This window comes from Chaetodon auriga, chromosome 15 (genome assembly GCF_051107435.1).
Source record: "Chaetodon auriga isolate fChaAug3 chromosome 15, fChaAug3.hap1, whole genome shotgun sequence".
In the NCBI taxonomy this organism is placed as follows: domain Eukaryota; kingdom Metazoa; phylum Chordata; class Actinopteri; order Chaetodontiformes; family Chaetodontidae; genus Chaetodon; species Chaetodon auriga.
Genome location: NC_135088.1, coordinates 16595179 through 16616649, shown reverse-complemented (window position 1 = coordinate 16616649; position 21471 = coordinate 16595179). Strand labels below are relative to the sequence as shown.

At 42.4% G+C, this 21471-nt stretch overlaps 2 protein-coding genes across 2 annotated transcripts in view; both read right to left on the bottom strand.

Annotated features, from left to right (window-relative positions):
- LOC143332898 (unconventional myosin-XVIIIa-like) overlaps nucleotides 1-21471 on the bottom strand; it is a 57261-nt gene that overhangs the window by 31765 nt on the left and 4025 nt on the right. The window contains exons 3-13 of the mRNA XM_076750735.1: nucleotides 9234-9321; nucleotides 8748-8854; nucleotides 8484-8660; nucleotides 8136-8346; nucleotides 7883-8025; nucleotides 7561-7661; nucleotides 7329-7392; nucleotides 6495-6639; nucleotides 3524-3694; nucleotides 2609-2699; nucleotides 1984-2176 (exon numbers count right to left, since the gene is read on the bottom strand). Of these exons, the coding sequence (XP_076606850.1) occupies nucleotides 1984-2176; nucleotides 2609-2699; nucleotides 3524-3694; nucleotides 6495-6639; nucleotides 7329-7392; nucleotides 7561-7661; nucleotides 7883-8025; nucleotides 8136-8346; nucleotides 8484-8660; nucleotides 8748-8854; nucleotides 9234-9321 (1491 nt within the window). The remainder of the gene's footprint in view (nucleotides 1-1983; nucleotides 2177-2608; nucleotides 2700-3523; nucleotides 3695-6494; nucleotides 6640-7328; nucleotides 7393-7560; nucleotides 7662-7882; nucleotides 8026-8135; nucleotides 8347-8483; nucleotides 8661-8747; nucleotides 8855-9233; nucleotides 9322-21471) is intronic.
- LOC143333045 (uncharacterized) lies at nucleotides 10129-20200 on the bottom strand. The gene is made up of 9 exons (XM_076750979.1): nucleotides 20150-20200; nucleotides 19426-19496; nucleotides 17454-17524; nucleotides 16602-16663; nucleotides 16245-16268; nucleotides 14776-15552; nucleotides 12389-12475; nucleotides 12103-12174; nucleotides 10129-10194 (listed from the first exon to the last, which is right to left on the bottom strand). The coding sequence occupies exons 1-9, from the start codon at nucleotides 20198-20200 to the stop codon at nucleotides 10129-10131; spliced, it is 1281 nt and encodes a 426-aa protein (XP_076607094.1).

Here is a 21471-nt window from a genome sequence, read left to right as displayed (position 1 = left end):
CAGGATCTTTTCCACACACCCAGGAATCTACGACACCACAGTCTGACTGCAAGCTCCTGATTTGGTCAGAGTTCCTGCGCCTTAAAAATCCATGGGTGTTGAGGTATTAGTAGAAACTGTGGAGCTCTAAACACAGCTGACTGATCAAACACAACCCTCCTGATCCCACGCTGCTATGAGGCCTGTGACATCGCCTCCACGAGACCCTCGCTAACACGAATGTGAATGTCAACATCACAATTTGGTAATGTTGCAGAGCTGCAACGACTAATGGATTAACCGATCAGCAGAAAATGAATTTGCAACTCTTTTGATAACTGGTTAATTGTTCATCAGTCATTTTTCCAGCAAAATGAAAAACATTTTTCAAACTCTGAGGATTTATTTTGTCTTTGTTACATGACGATGATGATGAATGTCTTTGGCTTTTGGACTATAAACAAGACATCTGAACACATCACCTTGGACTGTGGAAAAATTCTGTATACATATAATTCTAGCTATTTCTTACATTTAATCACAAGAATAACTGTTAGGTTAATTGATAAGTAAAAATTTTCCCAAATTGGGATCAATTAAAAAGCAATCTAAGTCTAAAGTCTCATAATCAAAGTAATTGTAAGCTGCAGCCAGGGCTGGTCCTTCAACTATGCACACAGGTGCCAGTCATCAAAGTAATTTCAAATTCATCGTGGTGTATCTAGTGAAGATGCAGGCAAGGTTTTTATGGATATTGAAATGAAAAAACAATGGCATATGAGATGTAAGGAAACTAAAAGCCACAACAAATCTATTAAAATAACACGAACGTCTGGCATTTACAAAGACTGTTTTTCCTGTTGGTAAATGGAAACTCCAAAAGATTTCATTACTGTTGCAGATAATAGCATTTCTGAGATAAAGTGGAAATAAATATATTAAATTAGCTTCACCAGAGCAAAACAGGCAGCAGCTCACAGTGACAAAGTGCAAGCTGCAGTAGAAATGTGGGAAAATGTTGGCAGTTCTAATAGTGTGGCCATGACAGATGCCAGTGTTCGACTTGACTGTGTATGTGAAGTAGCTTAAATGATTTTTTTGTTCTCTGCTGTGGAGAGTCAGCGTGCAGAGGGAATCCAGAAACTATCCACACAGTTGCAGCACTCGCAGCATTGAATTTGAAAATATAAAGCGCATGCCTGTTGTGTGTATCGCAGTTTAACCTGCCTGTCACTGCCAGTGTAGATACAGTGTGCTGTTTTAAATGAGTTTGACCCAGTTTTCAATGACAGTTTCACAGCTTCATATATTTTCAAGATGCACCGACAAGAGAGAATTACACAGATTTATGCAATACTTCATTTCGCTCTAATTCCCTTTCTCCCAGGCAGGGGCCGTGGGTGGGGATGTGGGTGGGGAATCCCAGGATCCTTGTTCAGAGTATTAAAAGTAATATGATGAGGATTTTTGCTTAACTTTAGTGTGCCATCCGCTGAGGTTTGAACAAGAGGGATAGTTCTGACATTCAAGTTGGGCCAGCAGTAATGGAAGGATACATTTGTGTTAGTAATGAACAAATATTTATCTTTTTACAGTTAAAATTCCCAGGGATAAGTGTGTCCAGATGGTGTGGTCCACCACCGCGAGACAGAAATCAAAGGAGGGCAGAAGAAAAATAGTTCCCTCATCAGGCAGCAACACCACTGCTGTGCGACTGGGCGTGTCTCCCAAAGGCAGTTGTGAGTGACTTTACTTTGATCTCAGCAGAAGAGGTGAAGACTGGCATCACTAATGAGAAGGTCTAACACATGAACATGGCTCGCCACGGCTTGTGACAGGTGGGAGGGATAGCGTATCTGATGTGTGAACACATACACTATTGGAGTTGATATATCAGAGAGAAAGCAGCAGACAAAGGGAGAGGGAGAAAGAGGTAGGAGGAAGAAAGAGATGATGAGAACGAGGTTGTATGTATGCGTGGTGCATAATACTTCACGTCTTTACCTCTTTATATCTCTCCAACTCCTGAACGAAGGTCCGCTGATAGAAGAGGGTATGCAGTCGTTCTTGGGTGTAGTTGTGGCATAGGTCCTCAAAGGTTGCGCTGCACTCCCGCTTAGCCAGCCTGGGGTTTTGAAAGCCTGGTGTGTCCACAATGAGCAGAGAGCACAGGGAATGCTGGCTGGATTTCAAGGCCCTGAGGCACACAGGGCAAACACACATACGTACACACAAACATTACCAATGTGATACTTAAGGCAACATTTTATTGATCGTATTCGCTGCATATAACCCCTAGCTTTAACCTTAGCTCTCTACACCACAACCCTAACTTTAACCTTCCCTTCACATAATCCAGAATCTATCCTGAAACCTAAACCCAAGTCTTCAAGTTGAAACACCCTCTTACACTACTAAACTACCCATTAAAAAAACGACAGTTTGGACAAGCATTGCTTAAAACTCCCCAAAACTACGGTAACACAAAGATGCCAAGATTTTCAAAAGATATCAAATATGTCAAGCTGTGTTTATTAAATTATGCACACAGCATCTGCTGCTTTCCATATGTAAAGGTATAGCTAAAAACAGTGCAGCTTTAACAAAGTGCCAGTTGAAAAACACTAACCGGTTTATTAAAGAAATGAGGAGAGTGAAGAGTTCAGAGTAGAGTCCAGACGCCATGGCCTCTAAACACTCCATGGCTGTAGCTTTGGATCCTGGGAACATGGGAACCAGTCGAATTAGAAACAGAAATGAGCTGTAAAAGCTAGAATAATACTATGGTCACAACATTTGCCTCTAAAAGGATGTACAATAACATCATATTTGTGAATATTACGCCCACGGGCATAACGTATTCAAACTGGGTCTGAAATTGTCTGTGTAAAGCCGTGTCATTTGGGACTCAGGTGTTTCGGAATTGGTCAGATCAAACAACACGCACTCATGTCTGTGCCTAGCGGCAATGGCCACCTGTTAAGCTCCCCTAATTCATTCCACTATGACACAAAATAGTGGGTTGATGGCGCCTGAGGAATATTTTCAGGTGTGCATACACATCTATGATTGTTCTGCATGTTCTCATGTGAGGGGAGATACAGGAAAGGTGAAACAGAGGTGAATTCTGTCCATCCCTGCTGTGACAGACTTGACTCTACCCTGGTGCCCTTCAAAGTGTGTTACCGTCTTGATGGAAGTCAGAGGACCTGCACATGTGAAAAATCAATGTGAGGCAATTATGATTTCAAGGACAATGAATGAAGAGTAGATCCAAAATTGCTTGTCCCGACATAGTGTGTGTACTTATCCGTCAATAGCCATTGTTAAGCTGTGGTATTCATTACTAAGATAAGCTTTACTTTCTCCACAGCATGCAATTTCCCTCAGGTGATGAGCAGAGGCATGTGTGCGTGTGTGTGTGTGTGTGTGCATGTGTGCGGAAACAGCATGAGATTGACAAAGGAAAAAGGGGGAGAAGGGGGTAGGGGGTGCGAGGAATGAAAAGGAAAGAATCTGTTGGTAAATGTGGTCTGTGGAGTACCTGCATCTGCTGTGCCATTTTCGTCAGAAGCCTGGCGTACCGAGCTGGCTCTGGGCAGGGTGCCCTTGGCCTGGTGCTTGAAGATGGAGGAGGAGAGCTCCTCCAGGGTGCAGCCCAGCAGGTAGGCTGCCTTCTGGGCCCACTCATGACGTGCAAATTGTTTCCTGCCAGCTGAGACATGTGCATGAAAACCTCCATTAGCCGTTCTGCCAGCCACCCCAGGCACATGGCTAGCCTGGTAGCTTTGTGACAATCCTGTCTCGGACAGGGTAGGATTATGTCTCTGGTCAAACTGACATCGACACAGCTGGTGAGAACATACACTAAAAGCATACTCACAATGTTAGCGGCTTGCTTATGTTTAACTACACTCATATCTACTCTCTTCTACAACTACTCTCTCATGTTCAAAGACATCTATGAAATTGAAGTGATAATTGCGCCTTTTATCATCTCGAGAATGAAAGTAAAACTCATAATTAGGGGACACAATTAATTTATTTACATAAAGACCTCTATTGGGAAACACGTTTCTCTCTAATCTCTTGGCTGAGTGATGGAAACATGCAGACATGAGCGCAAACTTCTGTTTTAATCCACCATGAAGTGGTATCTTCTAAGACTTAAGAGAGAAACTGGGGGATTTCACACAGAGAGTAGTGCACTTTATCTGTTTCATCAGCACTGCAGAAGCCCCGCGTACTTTTCCTGATGATAAGCAGGATGGTTGTAACGGCAAGTAAAGACATTTAAATATTTGCTTTGATAGATATTCACCACCACAATTATTTAAATTCCAGTCAAACATCAAAAGGGGGAAATTGGGTTTGCCAATATGACTGGATATTACTGAATCAAACATTAAGAAGCGTATGACTCTTAAAGATAAAAAAAAAAGTGACATATGTATAATATTAGCTCATAAAAAGCACCCACACTCACAGTGTGGTAAGACCATTCTCTATCTACCCTTGTTAGATATAAGTGTTGACAGTACAGTACACAGAGAAAAGTTCATTTCATGTGGTCCCTTTAATTTGTTTCGGCAGATTAGAGATCAGTGCTGCCCTCTTGTGTTACACCATGAAGCTGCACTGCCAATGAACACTATTTTCCACAGTGCTATACTCTGAGTACGAGTCAAAACACAGACTGCCCTGGCAGCAAAAAACCTTTTCTAATGACAGTTGATTACAGTATTTTCACCATATAAATCAAATGCTCTCTATGGCAAAATATAATTACCATCAAAGTGTCGACTCTTGGTCATAACTTTTATCCCATCATGCTTTGTTTCCTCATGACAACCGCTGTGTGTTTAGGTCCTTAAGTCACCCAGTAATTAGCAGATCAGAACAAAGGTGCTCAGTGTTTGTATTCCCAATAGCAGAATGTAGGTAGGACGATATTCATTGCTTCAAATTCTAAAACTGTTCCTGGATGGTGTTATAGTGGCACCGAAAAGACTGGCAGCCAGCTGGAGGGGATCACTGAAAATAATTTGGCAAGCAAATCTGAACAAGTGACTGGCAAGTGCAGTGAAGACAGAGAGTGAAGAGTGAGCACATCAAAAAACACAAGACACAGAGTCGCTGCTGCTATTCATTCCTTGTGATTTATATGTTGTATATTATTCTGATATACTTTATTTTTTGTGAGCTGTTTCCAAAACAGAGGGAGTCAGGCTTCAGGTTAATTGCGCTTGCATTGCAAGACGCAGTATGCATCGTTTGATTCAAATGTGAACATCAGAGGTGCAATAAAGAGAGTTCAAATGAATAATACACAGAGAATTCAAAACTTCTGAAGGACAGGGGGGAAGTCAAGATGCTTAAATCTCTGTTTTGGAGAGGTCTTCATTTGAAAAGCATGATAATTCCATCCTTGGAAAAGCCTGCTCTAAGTGTTTTCAAGCAAGGGGTTTTCATACAAAAAAACTGTGACTAATACTAACCTCACCAATAATAAAAAGTGTTTTTGAGAGCCTCAGCCTTTTCAAATGGCAGACATCTAATTTTAAAATGAAAGCAAACTGCTGTGGGAGGCAGATCTATTACTTTCCAGTAAAAAATAAAGAAATAAAACAATCAAACTCTCACACGTCAGGTGTCATCATACAAATAGCTTCAAATACAGGAACAAATCCTTATGTTTAAGAAGACTGCTGTGTTCCCATTAGTCCTCTGATACATGATTACGACAAGATCAAATGTTGGTCACGGCTTAAGGCCAAAATCAGGCTGATGTTTTTCCGTCCTTGAGCTGCAACAGCAATCCTAACAATTAGACTCTGGTAGCTTGCCAGTAGCATCAGCTGCTGTAGCACAAACAGTGTTTTGTTTGTTTAATGTGATCATTTAGTGAGGATTAATAAGGTCAACCTGACAGAGGTTCACATCTAATATGCAAAATACAGCGTATCACTTCACCTGCTGTTTCAAACCATGAAGACCAGAGCCATCTGTGGCAAGGAGTCTCAATTGATTTCAGTCTGTTCTCATATGGAAGTGCTGTCCACTCTAAAGCAGAAACTGTCCTGTAGTGACCAGGAAAATATCCTGGGTACTTATATATAACCAATTTTTTTTCTGCCTGAATTTTCACATTTCTGAGCTTTAGATCAATGCAGTAGAGCAGCTGAACAACCTGTGCAACATCTTTAAAAGTGCAAATGCATTATTCAGTTATCTGGATTACAGCTGTCTTGCATCACACTGAAGATGTTACCTACAGTGAGATAATGCAGGACTGACATTTTTGAGATTACATGAAGTGTTATTAATATGAATTCAGCTACCAAGGTTGTTTTTTTGCAGCTGCTTTCATCATGTGCTGTTGTTGGATGCACAAATCAAGGATGACCCTTTGCACCACTGCTACTGGAATGTGTTACTGTATATTATGAATGACATTATCTACACAATAAGTGATGCAGCTGTAGAATGGAAAATCATTCGGTGAGCCAACTTACCTTTTGTTGCTCCCGCAGCCCCAAGATGGTAGATGGCCCCGAGGACAAGCCAGAAGGCCCTCTGCTCATCACTGCTGATCCCCAGAACCTTCATGGCTGCTTGCAGCTTGGAAAACTGCTGGGAGGCCCGCTGCTTATCCTCAGTCTGGCAGACAGCACACACATTCAAATAAAGTTTCTTTGTGAACTATTAAAGATAAAAACTCCTCTTATCAGGTGAAATTGACAAAATGAACTATATATGCAAAAGCTTCAGCATCGCTGTTGATAAATATCAGTGATTACTCTGCTAGCTGGTGAGATTGCGCCCTCTTTCTAACCCATTCTCATTTACTAAAAAATGCAATTTTAGTGTTATTTGCCTCTTATAGGCCACCACGTGTGATACAAGACTGTTGATGTTGCTTCAATGTCATTGCCGCTGACAGATGTTGATAAAAGCGAAAGATTACTGAATGCTACATGAAGTGATGACAGCATAGACTGTGAAATAATCAGCAAATCTTCATGTTTTGTTCATTCCTAAAATCCATCATGACACATCATGACACTGCGTGACAGTAAGTGAGAGACATTATGCACAGAAAGAGGGCCAGCCACTTAGTTATAAATTATTGGTAGGTTTCTTACAAGGCTTGTGTATTTAAAAAGATAATAACTGGAATATTAATCATTTGAGGGTTAGCTGGTGCACATTTTAGCTATGACAGCCAGATATAGCTGCATTTATATAAAGGTACTCAAACATTCAGCTTTATAAAAGGTAAAATAATTATTTTTCTCTCTTCGGTTGTTCAGAAATAGGCCAGTCTCCCACTAACAGGTAGTATTTACCTTAGTCTGAGGCATGATTCTGAATGCATTGTTTTCAGCAAAGTGGTTAAGGTGCAGCTCAGTCCTGATGAGGAAATGAGAACAGAACATCAACATCTCTCATGTCTACTAATGCCTAGATAATTAGAGTTAGGGTAGCAGTGATACATCACTGCAACACATCAGCGTATTAATCCAGTGCAGATGTGGGGTGTATTGTGCATTTAATTGGTATAACAGAATTCATGCCGACCTAAGAGAGCTGTCTACTCCAGCCATCAGGTAGTAAAACACATTAAAAGAGGTCTCTCCTTCTGGTCTTCTTGTCACCCTCATCTTCTCCAGAAGCATAGTCTGCAGGGCCACAGCAGAACAACACATTAGCACAACAGACAATAACATTTATTATATGCAGTGCAAGTAAGCTTAACAAAGCCTGCTGGAGTTTGGTGAAAATCTATACTAGTTTATAATGTACTGTCTAAAATCACAGCAAATATTCATAAGTAGGAACAACAGCAGCTGGGCAGCAAACTCACAAACTTGCATGAATAAATAAAATGTGGTATTTGTACCTGGATAGAGGCCGAGGTCACCAGGCCGGCCTGGTCAAAGTCTAAGGAGACAATATGGGAGAAGCGACTGGCATTCCCATTGATACAGGTGGAGGCATTCCCAAATGCCTCCAGAACTGTGTAGACGGCCTGCCATTTCTCTGCTGCACACAACAAAGGAAAACATAATTGTTTTTTTGGGGGGGGGGTCTCAATAATACATCTAGAACAACATCCACTATATTTGAATTATTCTGCATTCTTTACAACCTACTGGAGAACGTTTTGTTGGTGCTGCCAGCAATGGTGAGCAGATATTGGATGATGTGTTGACAGTTGGTGGTCTTGCCACTTCCACTCTTGCCCAGCAAGACAATGGACTGATCCTGGCGAGTGGTCAGGAGGTTCCTATAGGCAGCCTGAGCCATGCTGTAAATGTGAGGGGCAGTGTCCTCCCTCCTGCAGCCCTTGAACATTTGCATCACCTGGAATGAAGATAAAGGACAGTGAAGGAGTAAAGAGGACCAAGCCATGGAGAAGAGGTTATACATGTCAGTTAGTGTCTTCATTCTGACTCTATTCCATAAGAGCTGCATCATTATGTGCACAGGCTGCGGTTTACCTTCTCGGAGTACATCGAGGGGGCGCTAATGGGGTTAATGACCACCATGTTGGGCCCAGCGTGGGTGTGCACCAGGTTACCGCCGTACCGCTGCCTCAGGGAGTGCATCACGCTCGACTCGTTCAGATACTGCAGAGAGGCCAGGTCTTCCACGCGGTCGAACATCGGAGGGTTTGCCTAGAGTTCAAAGTCAGAAGCGGTCACATACTCACCCGGTGTCATCTTTAATTGATGTGGTTCAGAGTTGATTGGATGATTAAATACCTTCTCTACATCATCTTCATCCACATCCAATAAAGATCCATCACTCTCCAGGCGGATTTTCACTTTCCCCTCTGGCAGGCTGCCTGTCTCTGTCTTCAGGAGGGTTGCTGCATCACCACAAAGCGTGGAGTTCATTTATCATGACATGTGACCTCGACCTGAGTGCTTATCTTACATGTCTGACAATGTGAGGCAGTGGTATCTCCATTTAACAATGCCTGAGCTTAATTAAATCTAAACAAGCACTGAAAACGTGCTGAGTCTAATTACACACAGCCTGAGGTAAAAGAGAGCAGTCTCATCAGGTTTCCTCTTTAACATTAAAATATCAAAAGCATTTTCTAAGCTTCAACAGCCCCCCTCTAAAGTTCAACAATCAAATGTCACCCAGAGACACGCACACGAGCGCTGACAGGATAGTAATTTGAGAATTCTGCAAAATGACACGCTGAATGCAGACACTTAAATTCTGAAGTTTTTACTAACCCAAAGAAAATCCATCCTTGTGGACAAGCCATACTTTTTCTGTGTTATACCAGGCTCTCTCTGCCGTTATCTGCTCCTCAGTCTTCCCCTGTTAGAGCAGATTAACAATCACTATGAGAAAAACTTGCATAATCAACAACTGAGCATTATAAAATCAAGAAAAAAAACTGTTGAATGATTAACAATTGATGAAAGAACTGGATAATGGACTTCCACAAGGATCCTACAAATGGCAAGCGTGGATTATCATGCAATTCATATTCACATGAAACATATAAGAGGAACTGAATTCATTGGGTGGAGGGCTTCTTTCAATGTAAAAACCTGTATGAATTTGTGCAAGATGGTCCTCTAGCATTTACCATAAGTACAGTTCCCATGATTGCCCTTTTTAAAGCACCTTTCAGAGCTCACAGAGTGTGCACAGATCTCACTGAAAGTGGATTTTACACGTTCACTAAAAGGACGTCACAGACAGAAGGTGAGACGGGGGTGTTTCTTCGTCAGTACATCACATAGACAAAAATACACAAGTCTGAGGGGAACTACGCAGAAAAAAAACAACACCTAAATAATGTCAAACACTACAAACAGCCAAATCAAGTGTTTGGAGTGAGTCATGCTTGGGAACATTTCACACTTAACTGACACATGCAATCAAGTTAACATAATAAATCAGACAGCTGCACCAAAACTGCATATTTTGTGTCTTTTCTCCCTCTCGGCAGGTAGTGAACTGCTCAGTGATACACTAACAGTTAGGGCTATAGGGAAGAGGGAACTAAATATTCCCCACACACCCCTCCACTAGCTCATCACACATGAAAACCACAAAACACACATCACTCTGAACACAGCAGGATGCAGCCAGAACTACAATCAATTGTAGTCATAGTCAGACCTTAGCTGCAGCGGAGTGTGCTGCCTGAAGGATGGCAACGGGGTCTTCGACAAGCTTGAACTGGAGAGGGGAAGGAGCAGAAGTCAACTGAGAAGTCAGTGTTTTTAGTGATGGATTTCAGCAACTAAACACTGCATTTGAATGTAGTATCCCTGGGCATGGTGGAAAAAAATGCAAAACATGGTACGGTGAAAAACGTTTGTAGCAGGTCACAAATTATCATGAGCAAAGCCGCAGAACAAAACACGGCAGCAGTTCAACAATACAGCAATAAGTCATGCTAAGGCAGCAGAATAAGTGCCTCATTCAAGTAATTCACCATAAAAAAATGACAATATTAATGCATTAATGAGCAGGGATTACAAGGTGCATTGAGGTGCAGTGTGTGCGTCTGTGGGGAAATTCATGTTCTGTCATATTAACGGTCACAGCTAACAAGATCAGCTGTACACGGTAAAGTATACACGCAGGGCACCATGCAGCTAACTGTAAAACAATGTAATAGTCAATGCTAATGACCTTTGCTATGGAAAATGGTAAACACAAGAATATCATGTAATATGACATACACATATACTGTATCACTGCAAGCTAATTGATGGATTCCTGGATGGTTTTTGCAAGTCACAGACACCCATTTGAAAAGATTTTGTGTTCAATGTAAACTGCATTTAATACTGATTAAAGGTAAGGACAAAAGCTAAGTTAGATCACGACTCAAAGCACTGGTTGTTTTCCTTTTCAACAAATCACTAATCTGCAAGTGCAAGACCAAATTCTCACTGCCTCCATGCAGCGTTGTCATTGGGTTAACGATCCACTTTGAACCAACTATTATTTTCAGTAAACGATGAAGAATAAGACTAAATTAGAATTCTTGTCAAAATTAACACTGGTTAAGACGTCTAAAACCCCATCAAGAAACGCTGACCTTACTTTGGTGACAAGTGGTTTATGCGACATTACTACATTCCGGGCCCATGAACCCAGAATGAACCGTGGAGAGCAGAGTGAGGACAAAGACAAGCGGGCAGGCACAGACAAAGTGGGGCAGAGAGGGGTCAGTAGAGGAGAGCAAGCTTAGACTCCAGCATTCCACAGAGGGCGGCGAGCCCATGGTCGAGCAGGCTGTACCTGAGAGGATTTGTGGCCTCTGGCACACTGGCCATGCAAACAGCAAAGAGGACAGCGGCAAGTCAGGATCCAAGGACCAACAGAGAGCCAGAAGTAGAGACATGAGACACAATTTGAGACAACGGGATATCAGAGCAAGCAGAAGGAAAAGAAGCACCTTACAGGGTTCTAGTCTTTGAGAGAGGAACTGCCATATAATCAAGCACTGCCAAAATAATCACAGTGGGTAAAGAACATTGTCATACAGTACAAATGTTTTCCTATGGACCTGATCACAGAGCAATTAATGCTACAGAATGAATGAGAGGAAGGGAAAGTAATTATCAGAGGTGTACAAGTCAGCTCAAACGGTACGAGGACTCATGCTGTTGTCTTTTCTGAAACAAAAGTGTTGCCAATCTATCACACAGTATGTAATTCAAGATAGCACTTATGGACCAATAATGGAGATTATTATCAGTTTTATCAAAGTATCCACAGAATGTTTTTGCCTTTAAAAATCAACATTCAGGGAACACAAGATATGTTTACACCAGTCCAGCTCATTATGCCAAGAAAGCCTTCATTTTCTCCTGAAATAACTCTGGAGCAATCATAGAAAATAACCCTCTGGTGTCAATGTTTCATATGTCACACCAAGCGGCCAACAACGCAGGGAACCCCTGTAACTAGAAGCCTATTGGCAGTGGGACAGCCCGGCATGAACCCGGGTCATTTTTGGACACATTTCCTTCTATCTGGAGAAGCAGGCAGTTGATTCAGGCTGCTCACAGGGTAAGCCTTGGTAAAGCATGGCAGGTACAAACCAAACAAAAACAGGGAGAGAGAAGTTACATCTTTGTCATCAACAGTGAAGATCCTCCTCACACGCTTGTAATCATCCTCAGTGGGAATCAGCTCTGGGACCTGCAGTTGGAAAGCAGGACCAATGCAATTGGGTAGCCAGAAAGTAAAAATCAATGATCCACGTAATCGCTATAATCGTCCACTTTAGATAAACTAAAAACCGAGTGGGTACACGCAGGCATTCGTGTAAAAAAAAAAAAAAAAAAAAAAAGTGCTTTTGAATGTGAGAAGCACACATGGTTATGTGTAAACTCGCAACCAGACGAACACACACCTGTTTATTCGCAGACTGAGCCTGGGGCAGCGCAACCTGGGACGGCTTACCATTGGGCGCCGTAGGGGGACAAGATGTCTCTTCTACCTTTACACAATGTATGCAAATATTCACAGACGCACAGTTTGACAGACAAACATGCACACACAGATGGAAACAACATGGGAAGATGACAGTGAGGATGACATTTATGGTCGAGTTTAGTGTTTTGGATGCACACATCCGGCACTATGGCCCGCTTCAAAGCAGGTTTGTTCCCCCTAATTTAATTTTCCAATTAATTCAAGCAGGAAATGAGTATGGGAAAATGACTATCAAAGACAATTGGATCATTAAGCACTGCTGCGAAAGAATAATGGTTCAAGGCTTTTGTTTGTCAGCGGTTACTTAAGCAAGAATCTGTTGCAAATAATTAATTAATTGAGCATCGTCTCAAGTGAATTCTCCTACAACTGCATCAACATCCAAGGAATCTGGGAGCAGCATCTGAAATTAAATCATCAAGTTTTCTAACTTTGCTCTGTATTGGATGCAGCTTGTGGCTCCAGGATCAATAATTCAATTTTTATTCCCCCGTATCTGCTGTTTGCATCAAAGTTATATTTCAAGTTGAGGTTGTGTTGTTAAACTTTTTCAATCATAATAAAATGATCTCTTCTTATTCAGTTTTATTTTTATATGAAAGTACGCCAGGGTGGATCTAGAGTTTGTCAGGGGCTACAATTTACACAGAGGGGCCAAGTCCAACATCCATGCAGATTTCCTTACTCAGTAAAAGTGCACATCTCACCAGCCATTCCTTGCTTGCCAGTGGCTCTATAACTTTCAGCGAAGACACACATCGTTGATTATATTTTGCAAACTGAGCCTTGTTCAAGCAAACTGTGTACTTCAATAGCCTATCCAAGGCATACCCGGAGTAAATTGATAGCTCTTCTTGAACTATTCGGAGTACATGCATGGTTTTGCTCTCCTTTGAAAGGTAACACTCTGAGCTTTACTATCTGTCAGTGAATATCATTGTAGGTGCATCTGGAAATGAGTAATAGAAGTCTGAACACACTTTCCGCCTGAATATTTCTTTAGCAAATAGATAGCTGGAAAACACAAGAAAAAGCTAGAATTCACCAAACTTCAATGCAAATCCTAAAAGTCAAAACAAGTTACTACACGCATCACGCTGTTTTTTTGCTTTTTGTTTTTCAGGGGTAGTTTAGTCGTATCCAATGGTAATGGCTGATGTCTGCCATTGTCAACAACAGCAACAGCCATGTTCATATGCAGCTCCGGTGAGAACAGAAAAGCCAAATCACCACCGAGGATGCTTAGTCACACATAAATGGAAATTTCAGCTCACATCTTGATCCCGTCCTTCATATTGGAAACCTAAATCTCACTCTAGATCAGTTAAAAACACAATATCCCTCAGCTGAAACACCAGGTGCATATCTCCAAAATCAAATCCTTTGCTCCACGGCCAAATACCCAACTGGTCGCCAGATTTCACGGACATCTGTTGATAAAATTTTCAGATGGCCTGCTGGCAGACAAAATGCCAGAGACACTAAACAACAGGACAACAACATAACCTTGTCTGAGCTACAAATTGAAACAGGGGCTGTGGCAGTATATACAAGCTTGAAACTGGACAGCCACAAAATAACATTGCTTTTATAAGTCCAAACATAAATAGATTTCAGCTGAAGCAGAATTTAATTATCCAAGCACCGGCTGCAAGCTGCACATATACGTGACCAACTGGGTCTTGGTTTCTGGTCAACTGTTTTCAGAAAAGGCTGTTTAATTGAAAAGAGCTACTGATTAGTTTAGTCTACAAGGATGTAATTTGAATTCTTATCATGTTTCTTGAAGAAGCTCCCCCCAAAAAGATCCTCAGAGCTCCTGCCTTGGTGGTCTACGGCAGATAGAGCACAACTTCAATGCCTGCAGAAAGTGACAGTAATGAGTCACAGCTCAGTGCTCACGGACAACTCCAACTGACCAGACTACCAGAGAGCAGGCCATGAGCACACCCTTATACCTACTGATGAAGTCTGATCATGAGCTGGTACATGCACCCTGCTTCACTTCACTTATTCGGGGTGGCTTCATTATATCCAGGCTGGGTTTTGTCAGAAATCAAGAGCTGAACTTGTACTTTTAGAGAAAGTGTCAAAAGAGTCTTTCTGTTGCAGCCTAATTATAATGCCAGTTGTAAGAGAAATCATGATCTATATGCAAAAGCATATCTGTTCGAGTTGAAGATGTCTTTCAGGGTAAACATTATGAGGAGATGCATGAATATGAACAGTGACGTCTGTGTTATTATCACACAGCATGCTCCACCCTGAGGTTAAGTAGCACACATGCACTTTTTCACTCAGTACCTCCGGTTTCTTCACAACAAGTGGACGAGGCTTTGGAATAAACCCTGCAGGAGGAGCCAGTGGGTCTGTCTTTATAACAGGGAGGAATCCCGGAGGTCTTGTCAGGGGATTCTGTTTTGGGGGCACCGGACTGGATTTTCTGGGGATGAAACCAGATGGAGGAGTCAACAGGTTCTGTTTGTGGACAGGGATGAAACCGGCAGGTGGGGCCAAATGGTCGGGTTTGGGAGCTGGGACAAACCCAGCTGGAGGGCTGAGGGGGTTAGACTTTGGTGGTGCTAGGTCTGGTGCAGGTGTGGGTGTGGCTTCCTCTGATTTATCCTCAGTAGGTTTTTCCTCCACTTTTTCTTTCTCATCCTCCTGCTTAACCTCTTCTTTCACATCCTCTTTGCGGTCCTGGGTTCGGGTGCGAGGCCGATGTTCCTTGGTTCTGCTTCTGCCCATGAGGCTGGTCAGACCCATGGAGATATCATCCTTGTCCTCCCTCGCAGTTCTGGTGGTTTTAAGCACAGAGTCTGCAGCAGAGGCAGTCTTAGCAGCCTCAGGAACAGCAGGCTGGTTTGGCTGTTCCGTGCTAGCAGGAGTCACACGTCTAATGACTCTTCTCACAACTTTGACCACCTTTTTACCGCTAGAACTCTCCTCCGGACTGTCTGGACCACCCATGTCCACGTTACTATTGGACTCTTCAGCTGTTGATGCAGGCAACTGTGGACTACTTCCAGCGTCTGGTCCAGGTTTAGTCACTGCTTGAGGCTGACTACGATCTACATCAGACTGAATACAAACAGCAAGGCAGACAATGACGCAGATTATTCCCATGGCTGATAAAATACGCTGTCAAAGATTTCAACAGCAGGCTCTGGGCTCAGAAGCTCTGTATAAAGGATTATTCAAAAACGGATTTATATCAGCTGGCATATTTCCATTTGTGTATCTTGAAACCCTCACACATGCGCGTGTATGCAACCACTCAAGTTCCAGCATGCAATCAGGCCATTTGATCCAGCATGTTCATTCATTTCTATAGATATGTTCTCACATTTTTCACATCTCAGGGATGCACACAATGAATTCAGGGGAGAAACGCTGAATATAAACAGAACTTTTACATGAAAACTCCACAGGGCACCTTTGAGATTGCAAGTAAAGAGTCTAAATTGTAAAATGGTGTTTGGTGTTGTTTTGGTATGAATCAAATTCCGCAGAGGTCTGATTCCAAACTAAAAGCCCTGAGAGTGAGGAGCATCACCGCCAGCCCTATGAGCATACAGTTAATGATTAAGAATTGTGTTTGTCATCACCTTTTCCAAAATTCAACACTTTGCGAGCTAACTTGGTAAACTGACTTTAGCATGCAGAAATCATGATTGTGATTAGTAGACATATTTTTCTTATCTTGTACCACAGCACAGAAAACAGTTTGCATCATGTCAATTCGCTTGCATGCAGGTGAAAAAAACACTTACATCTGGCTTGTTCTCAACTTTAACCTACACAAGAGGAAGCAACAAAAAAAGGATCAAACCGCACATTCAGACGCAAAGCTTTTCTCTATCAGCATAATGGAACAAATTCAACAAGCAACAGCATGCAGGTATGAACTGAAAGGCAAAAATAACACAGAAAAGCGTGACTTCCCTTTTGCTCCCAGAATGAAAAGCGTGATTTGTACGCCATGGTGATATGCCAGAAGTCATGGAACAAGCTGGAGGACGTGGAGAACAAATGTATGGAATGATGAGAGGAAAGCAAGAGACAGTCGAGATGAATGTAGTGTGCAGAGCGATGAAGAGTGGGATTTTTAGTCGTGAGCGGTGGGATACTGTGAACTTGTTTTCTGCACACAACAGGTCATACACCAACAGGGCAGTGGGACCATGCAGCACTGAGGACAGAACACAGGAACAACATAATGAAATGGTTTGCCTTCTTCACACTACAAGAAACAACTGGAAAACATGAACATGAAGGTCTAACAAGAAGAAAAGACTAGAAGTCTGTTCTATGTGGGCCTCACTCTCCATCAATTACTACACAGCAACTATGTCACTACTTCAGTCAGCACACTGAATTGATTACATACAATGTTGGTCATTTGTTTCATTTGTAGTGACGACATAAACCATATGAATATTCCATCCAGCAGAAAGTGTTGCAGACAGCAAAAAAACTACTGAAGCCAGCAATTTTAATGGCTGACTGACAAAGGAATCAAACAAACTTGTGATTTTCACATTTACAATTCACCACACTTGATGACCAGGCAATCATGCCACGTGCTCAGAGTTGCACAACGTCAGTCACAACTTTTCATGAACAGTTCAAACTATAAATTGGCCTTTTCCTCATCGAAGAGACACAGCAAAATGAGCTGCTCAGCTACATGTTTCACCATCTCTGCCCCTTCTTTCATCAGAGTCCACTCCTATAAATAGTTTCAGCAGGAAAGAGGGCCATTCTGAGATGCCTTCAGAGCCCAAATGGAACTGCTAAGCAGAGCATGTTACACCCTGAGCAGATCACACCGCTTGCCACACACGCAGTCCACCAGAGGCCCGAACCCATTACCTTTTCTCTAGGCCTGGTTAACCTTCCAATCTTCCCTTTGTCACTGGAGCAGCGAAGTCAGGGCCGAGGCAGGGTAGGACCTGGGTCTGCAAAGAGCACGCGCTCACCAGTCCTGAGTGAGTGGGAGGGCAACTTCGAGGGTGGGGTCACAGTCAGCACAGCACAGTCAAGCTGTAGTCTGGGGAGCACAGGGGGGTAATGTGAGAGCAACTGGGCAGGGAGACAGAGGAGGGACAGCTGCGAAGATAGAGAGGGGCTATAAATAGATTTTGCAGAACCACATCAATTAACACAGCCACGTTTCCCTGTCACTCTCTCCTGCTGACACGGAAACAGTGAGGTAGTCTCCCTCATATAAACCTCTATTGTGATCTGGCATTTTTGAGGGAAACACAAAAACTACAAAAATGCAATTAAGATATAAAGATCTATATTGCAACAATTCCTATTCCAAAGAGAGTCAAAAATGAATGAAAGCTTATTTAATCTTTCATTAAACTACACAATGGCAGCAATTTGTAACAATGTGAGGAATACACACAATTATCTGCACATCAAATAATAAACCCATTCAATCACTTAGAGGAGCCCTCCTCTATATGCAGCTATGCAATGCACCCAGATAAACATGCAAAGAACCGAAGTTTCGACCTATTATCTAAGGCCACACCATGTCTGTTTAATTTGTGGAGAGTCTGTTCCTCACATGCCTTCTACACCACAAGAGGGAGCTACAAACTAAAGCATGACTTTCTCTATTTCACAGAGGGTTCTACTTGGGCACACCACTGACCTAAATTCAAGATGTGCATTGTTCAGTGACAAACCTCAATAAGAATGAAGCACAAAGCAGTGGCTTCTGAACTCCAGGCCAGAGATTTACAAATGAGATGCATGCCAGTCAGATATGATCTTATAACGATACTACTCTCCCAATCAAAACAGAACGAATTTAAGTGATTCAAGTTTCATCAGTACAGACTTGCTGTGAAACTAGTTGGGTAAAAAGATGTGTTGCACTGCCTGGAGGAAGGGATTCAACTTTTTGGTGCCATGGAGTGCAGCCACACAACAAAAAACACAGCTATGTAGGAACAGGCTTGGCCGGGCAGGGACGGGCTAATCCAATCCTGGCACGCTCTTTTCCTCTTCATAAACTCATTAACAGTTTCATTTATCAAATGACCGGTGCTTGAGGGCAAAGTACAAACCAATTGTGTGTTTGTTGAATGAATATATTCAGAATCAGCGGAAGAAAAGCATTTGTGGGTATAACTTTTTTCCTATTTCAATTTCTATGTGCTAAAATAAAGTCCGTCTGCTAAAAACTATAACACGCGACAAGGCGTCTCTTCCTCCTGGTAAAATCAGAAGTTCACATATTATCACTCAGAAAGAGCCAGCCACACGCACAGTATAGCTGGTCTATCTAGCAGAGTTTGCTAATCCCCAGAGTCAGTTACTGGGGCACAGCATAATGTCATCTGTTTTTCTACACATGGCTGGTGCAGACCAAAGATTAAGGACTACACACCATAAACACTGCTGATTCTGCCCCAGTTAAACCCTTCCATACTATAAAATCTATTGAATCATGTAAATTGTTGGCTAGTGTTACTGGGGTTTAATACCACATTGTTCAAAAACATATTTTGAATATAACATATGTTCCACACAAATGCAACATGTATTCTTGGTTTGTCCACAACATTGCCTGGTATTTCTTTACTTACCAACCCTTTATTAATCTGGGTTGTAGTCCCTGTTAGAAAAGGCCAGGCTGACCAGGAGAGCAGATACAACATGCAGAAAGGCTATGAAAACCTGCAGACAGAGTAACAAAATCCCTGCAATAAAAACATTACATTTATTGATGGATTTGACCAGTATCCATGCTTCAGGGCCGAGTGGAAGAGCAGAAATGAAACATGGGTCATCACACTCAGCGGTCCTCTAAAAAGTCCAGCATGTGACCCAGATTTTACAGAAAATAGGCCTGAAACTCAGAACTTCTTTCTGAAAGTGGGTCACATGGGCATGAATCAGGAGCAGCAAATTTAAACTCAGGTGTGAGCTCACCTGTGGTTCCTGGGTTTTGGGGGAGAGCGGATGCTGAAAATGGTCTCATGAAACAGCCACAAGACAGTTTCCTAATTAAACAGCACATGCACAGACACCGGGAATGATAAAAAAGGCAACAACCAATTGATTTTCACACACTAAACTGAACTGAACACAGTTGTAGCACACATTCATAATCTCAATAAAGCAGGACTGCATAATATGTATATGCATTGTATCTGCTAGTCATGAAACTAATAAAGGCATTGTAAAACAAATAATGATGCTCTATTAACATAGCTCTTGCTTCTGGCTGAGAAGCTGAATGTGTGTCTGACAAGTGTCTATGTCCCAGTGACTGACATGGGTATCAGTCACACACCCAAGAATGTCAAGTATGTCCTGCATTAATACTTCAAACAGCAGTAAAAATAGTCACAGTCAGTCATTACATGAGAGCTCAACATCTGAAACTTGTGTCACTCCGGAGTGACTGGAGGGAAAACGACAACTTAAGTATAGCCTCTATCATGAACCAAATGGCTTTATCCTGGGAAGCCCCACCTCTTCCTAATCCACGCCTGTGCTAATACTGTCTGCTACTGTAGAATCACCCCACTGGAAGGGCGATGACGCGATTTAAATGGGCAGCATGAGGAGGAGATTACACCATTTGCTAATTTCCTAATGGTAAGACTGTTTCTGGACTGCAGAAAGACAGGAAATGCATGGGATGAGATACGCAGGGAGGCTGGATGAAACATTTGGCAACGTCAGGTCGGCCATGGGCCATCCTGGCCCCTTTCAGTTTTATTAAATGTAAATAGGTAACATTGGCTGCTGCAAGGTATGATCTGGGATATTATTGAAATATCACCTGGATCTGCTGGCTGCTGTAATGCTACCATATTTAAACTACGTTTTTGATATGAAAAAGGTGGATGGTGCTGGCAGCTTGGGCAACTGACTATTCATAAACTCCAAAATGGCATCACTCAGGAAAAACAGGCACTTATTTCAAAAGAAGATCAAGATATAAAGTGACTGCAGGAAGTCGGCTCTGCCAAATGTACTCAGGTGTTCAACAATCACAAAGAGGCATGTGGTGTTCATGAAGGCACTAACCAGTTCAAGCGGCAGCCTTTTTGGCACTGCAGACTTGTTGCAAGTCCCCTGCAAAAATTGGCATCTCAGCTTGGACTCATAATGCCTCTGACCAATTGATTTCCCTCAACCAGCTGGAAAATTGAAAATTGTCTAACCGTGCCCCTCCCTTCAGAATATCTGTGAAACAACACGCAGACACACATAATCTCAGCTCCATTGACACACCGTACATCTGCTCATGTGCAGCACAGCAGGATTCCTTTACCAACAGAACAGGTGTACAGTGTGAGCACCTTCTGCACCTTGTTGAGACACACCACATTAGTTGATCCTCCTTACTTCGTGCCCAGACTGGTTTTAGCTGTTTTGAGCTTCATTTTTTTTTTTTATTCTGCAGTATCACCGCAGTAATGAGATGTCTGAGTCTAAAACCCAGCACCTATTATGCAGAGCTTACAGTAATCAGGAAACACTGAAAGCTTTGGGAATAAAAACACAAGAACAGTTGTTCTGGCCTTGTGTGCTGTGGACAGTGGCTGCCACCCACTGGACAAAAGGTTCATGTGCTTGGTTGTGTGGCAGCAGACAGCGGGACAACTGACACCAAACCTGAACCGGTAGGTTTTGGTCAATATCAGGCTGTCATCATTGTATCTACACTGCAGTACTGCAGTTACACAGATCACCTGCTGGCTGCCTGGTAACCTCACAGCGATGACCAGACACTAAGTCACTGCACCCAGCCAAGAAATAGTCCAGCACATAAACTCCTGAAAACTAGATACACATACATACAAAAACACAGATACTTTCATTGAACAGAGCTCGAACTGCCGTTTCCTCCTACTTCCACTGTTTATGCTACGCTAAGCTAACAGTCACCCGGCTGTAGCTCCGTTTTTAGTGGACGGGTATGAGAGTGGCAAGAAAGCAAAAGAGCATAACAATGTCAAACTA

What these genes read in the sequence shown, in the direction of transcription:
- LOC143333045 (XM_076750979.1), bottom strand. Translation starts at nt 20,200, where the DNA reads ATGGCCCATGGCCGACCTGACGTTGCCAAATGTTTCATCCAGCCTCCC. An exon ending in CCAAAACCCAGGAACCACAG is followed by an intron (nt 17,525 to 19,425) that starts GTGAGCTCACAC and finishes TGTGCTCCCCAG; the next exon opens with ACTACAGCTTGACTGTGCTG. An exon ending in GTGCAGAAAACAAGTTCACA is followed by an intron (nt 16,269 to 16,601) that starts GTATCCCACCGC and finishes CCTCTTGTGTAG; the next exon opens with GTTAAAGTTGAGAACAAGCC.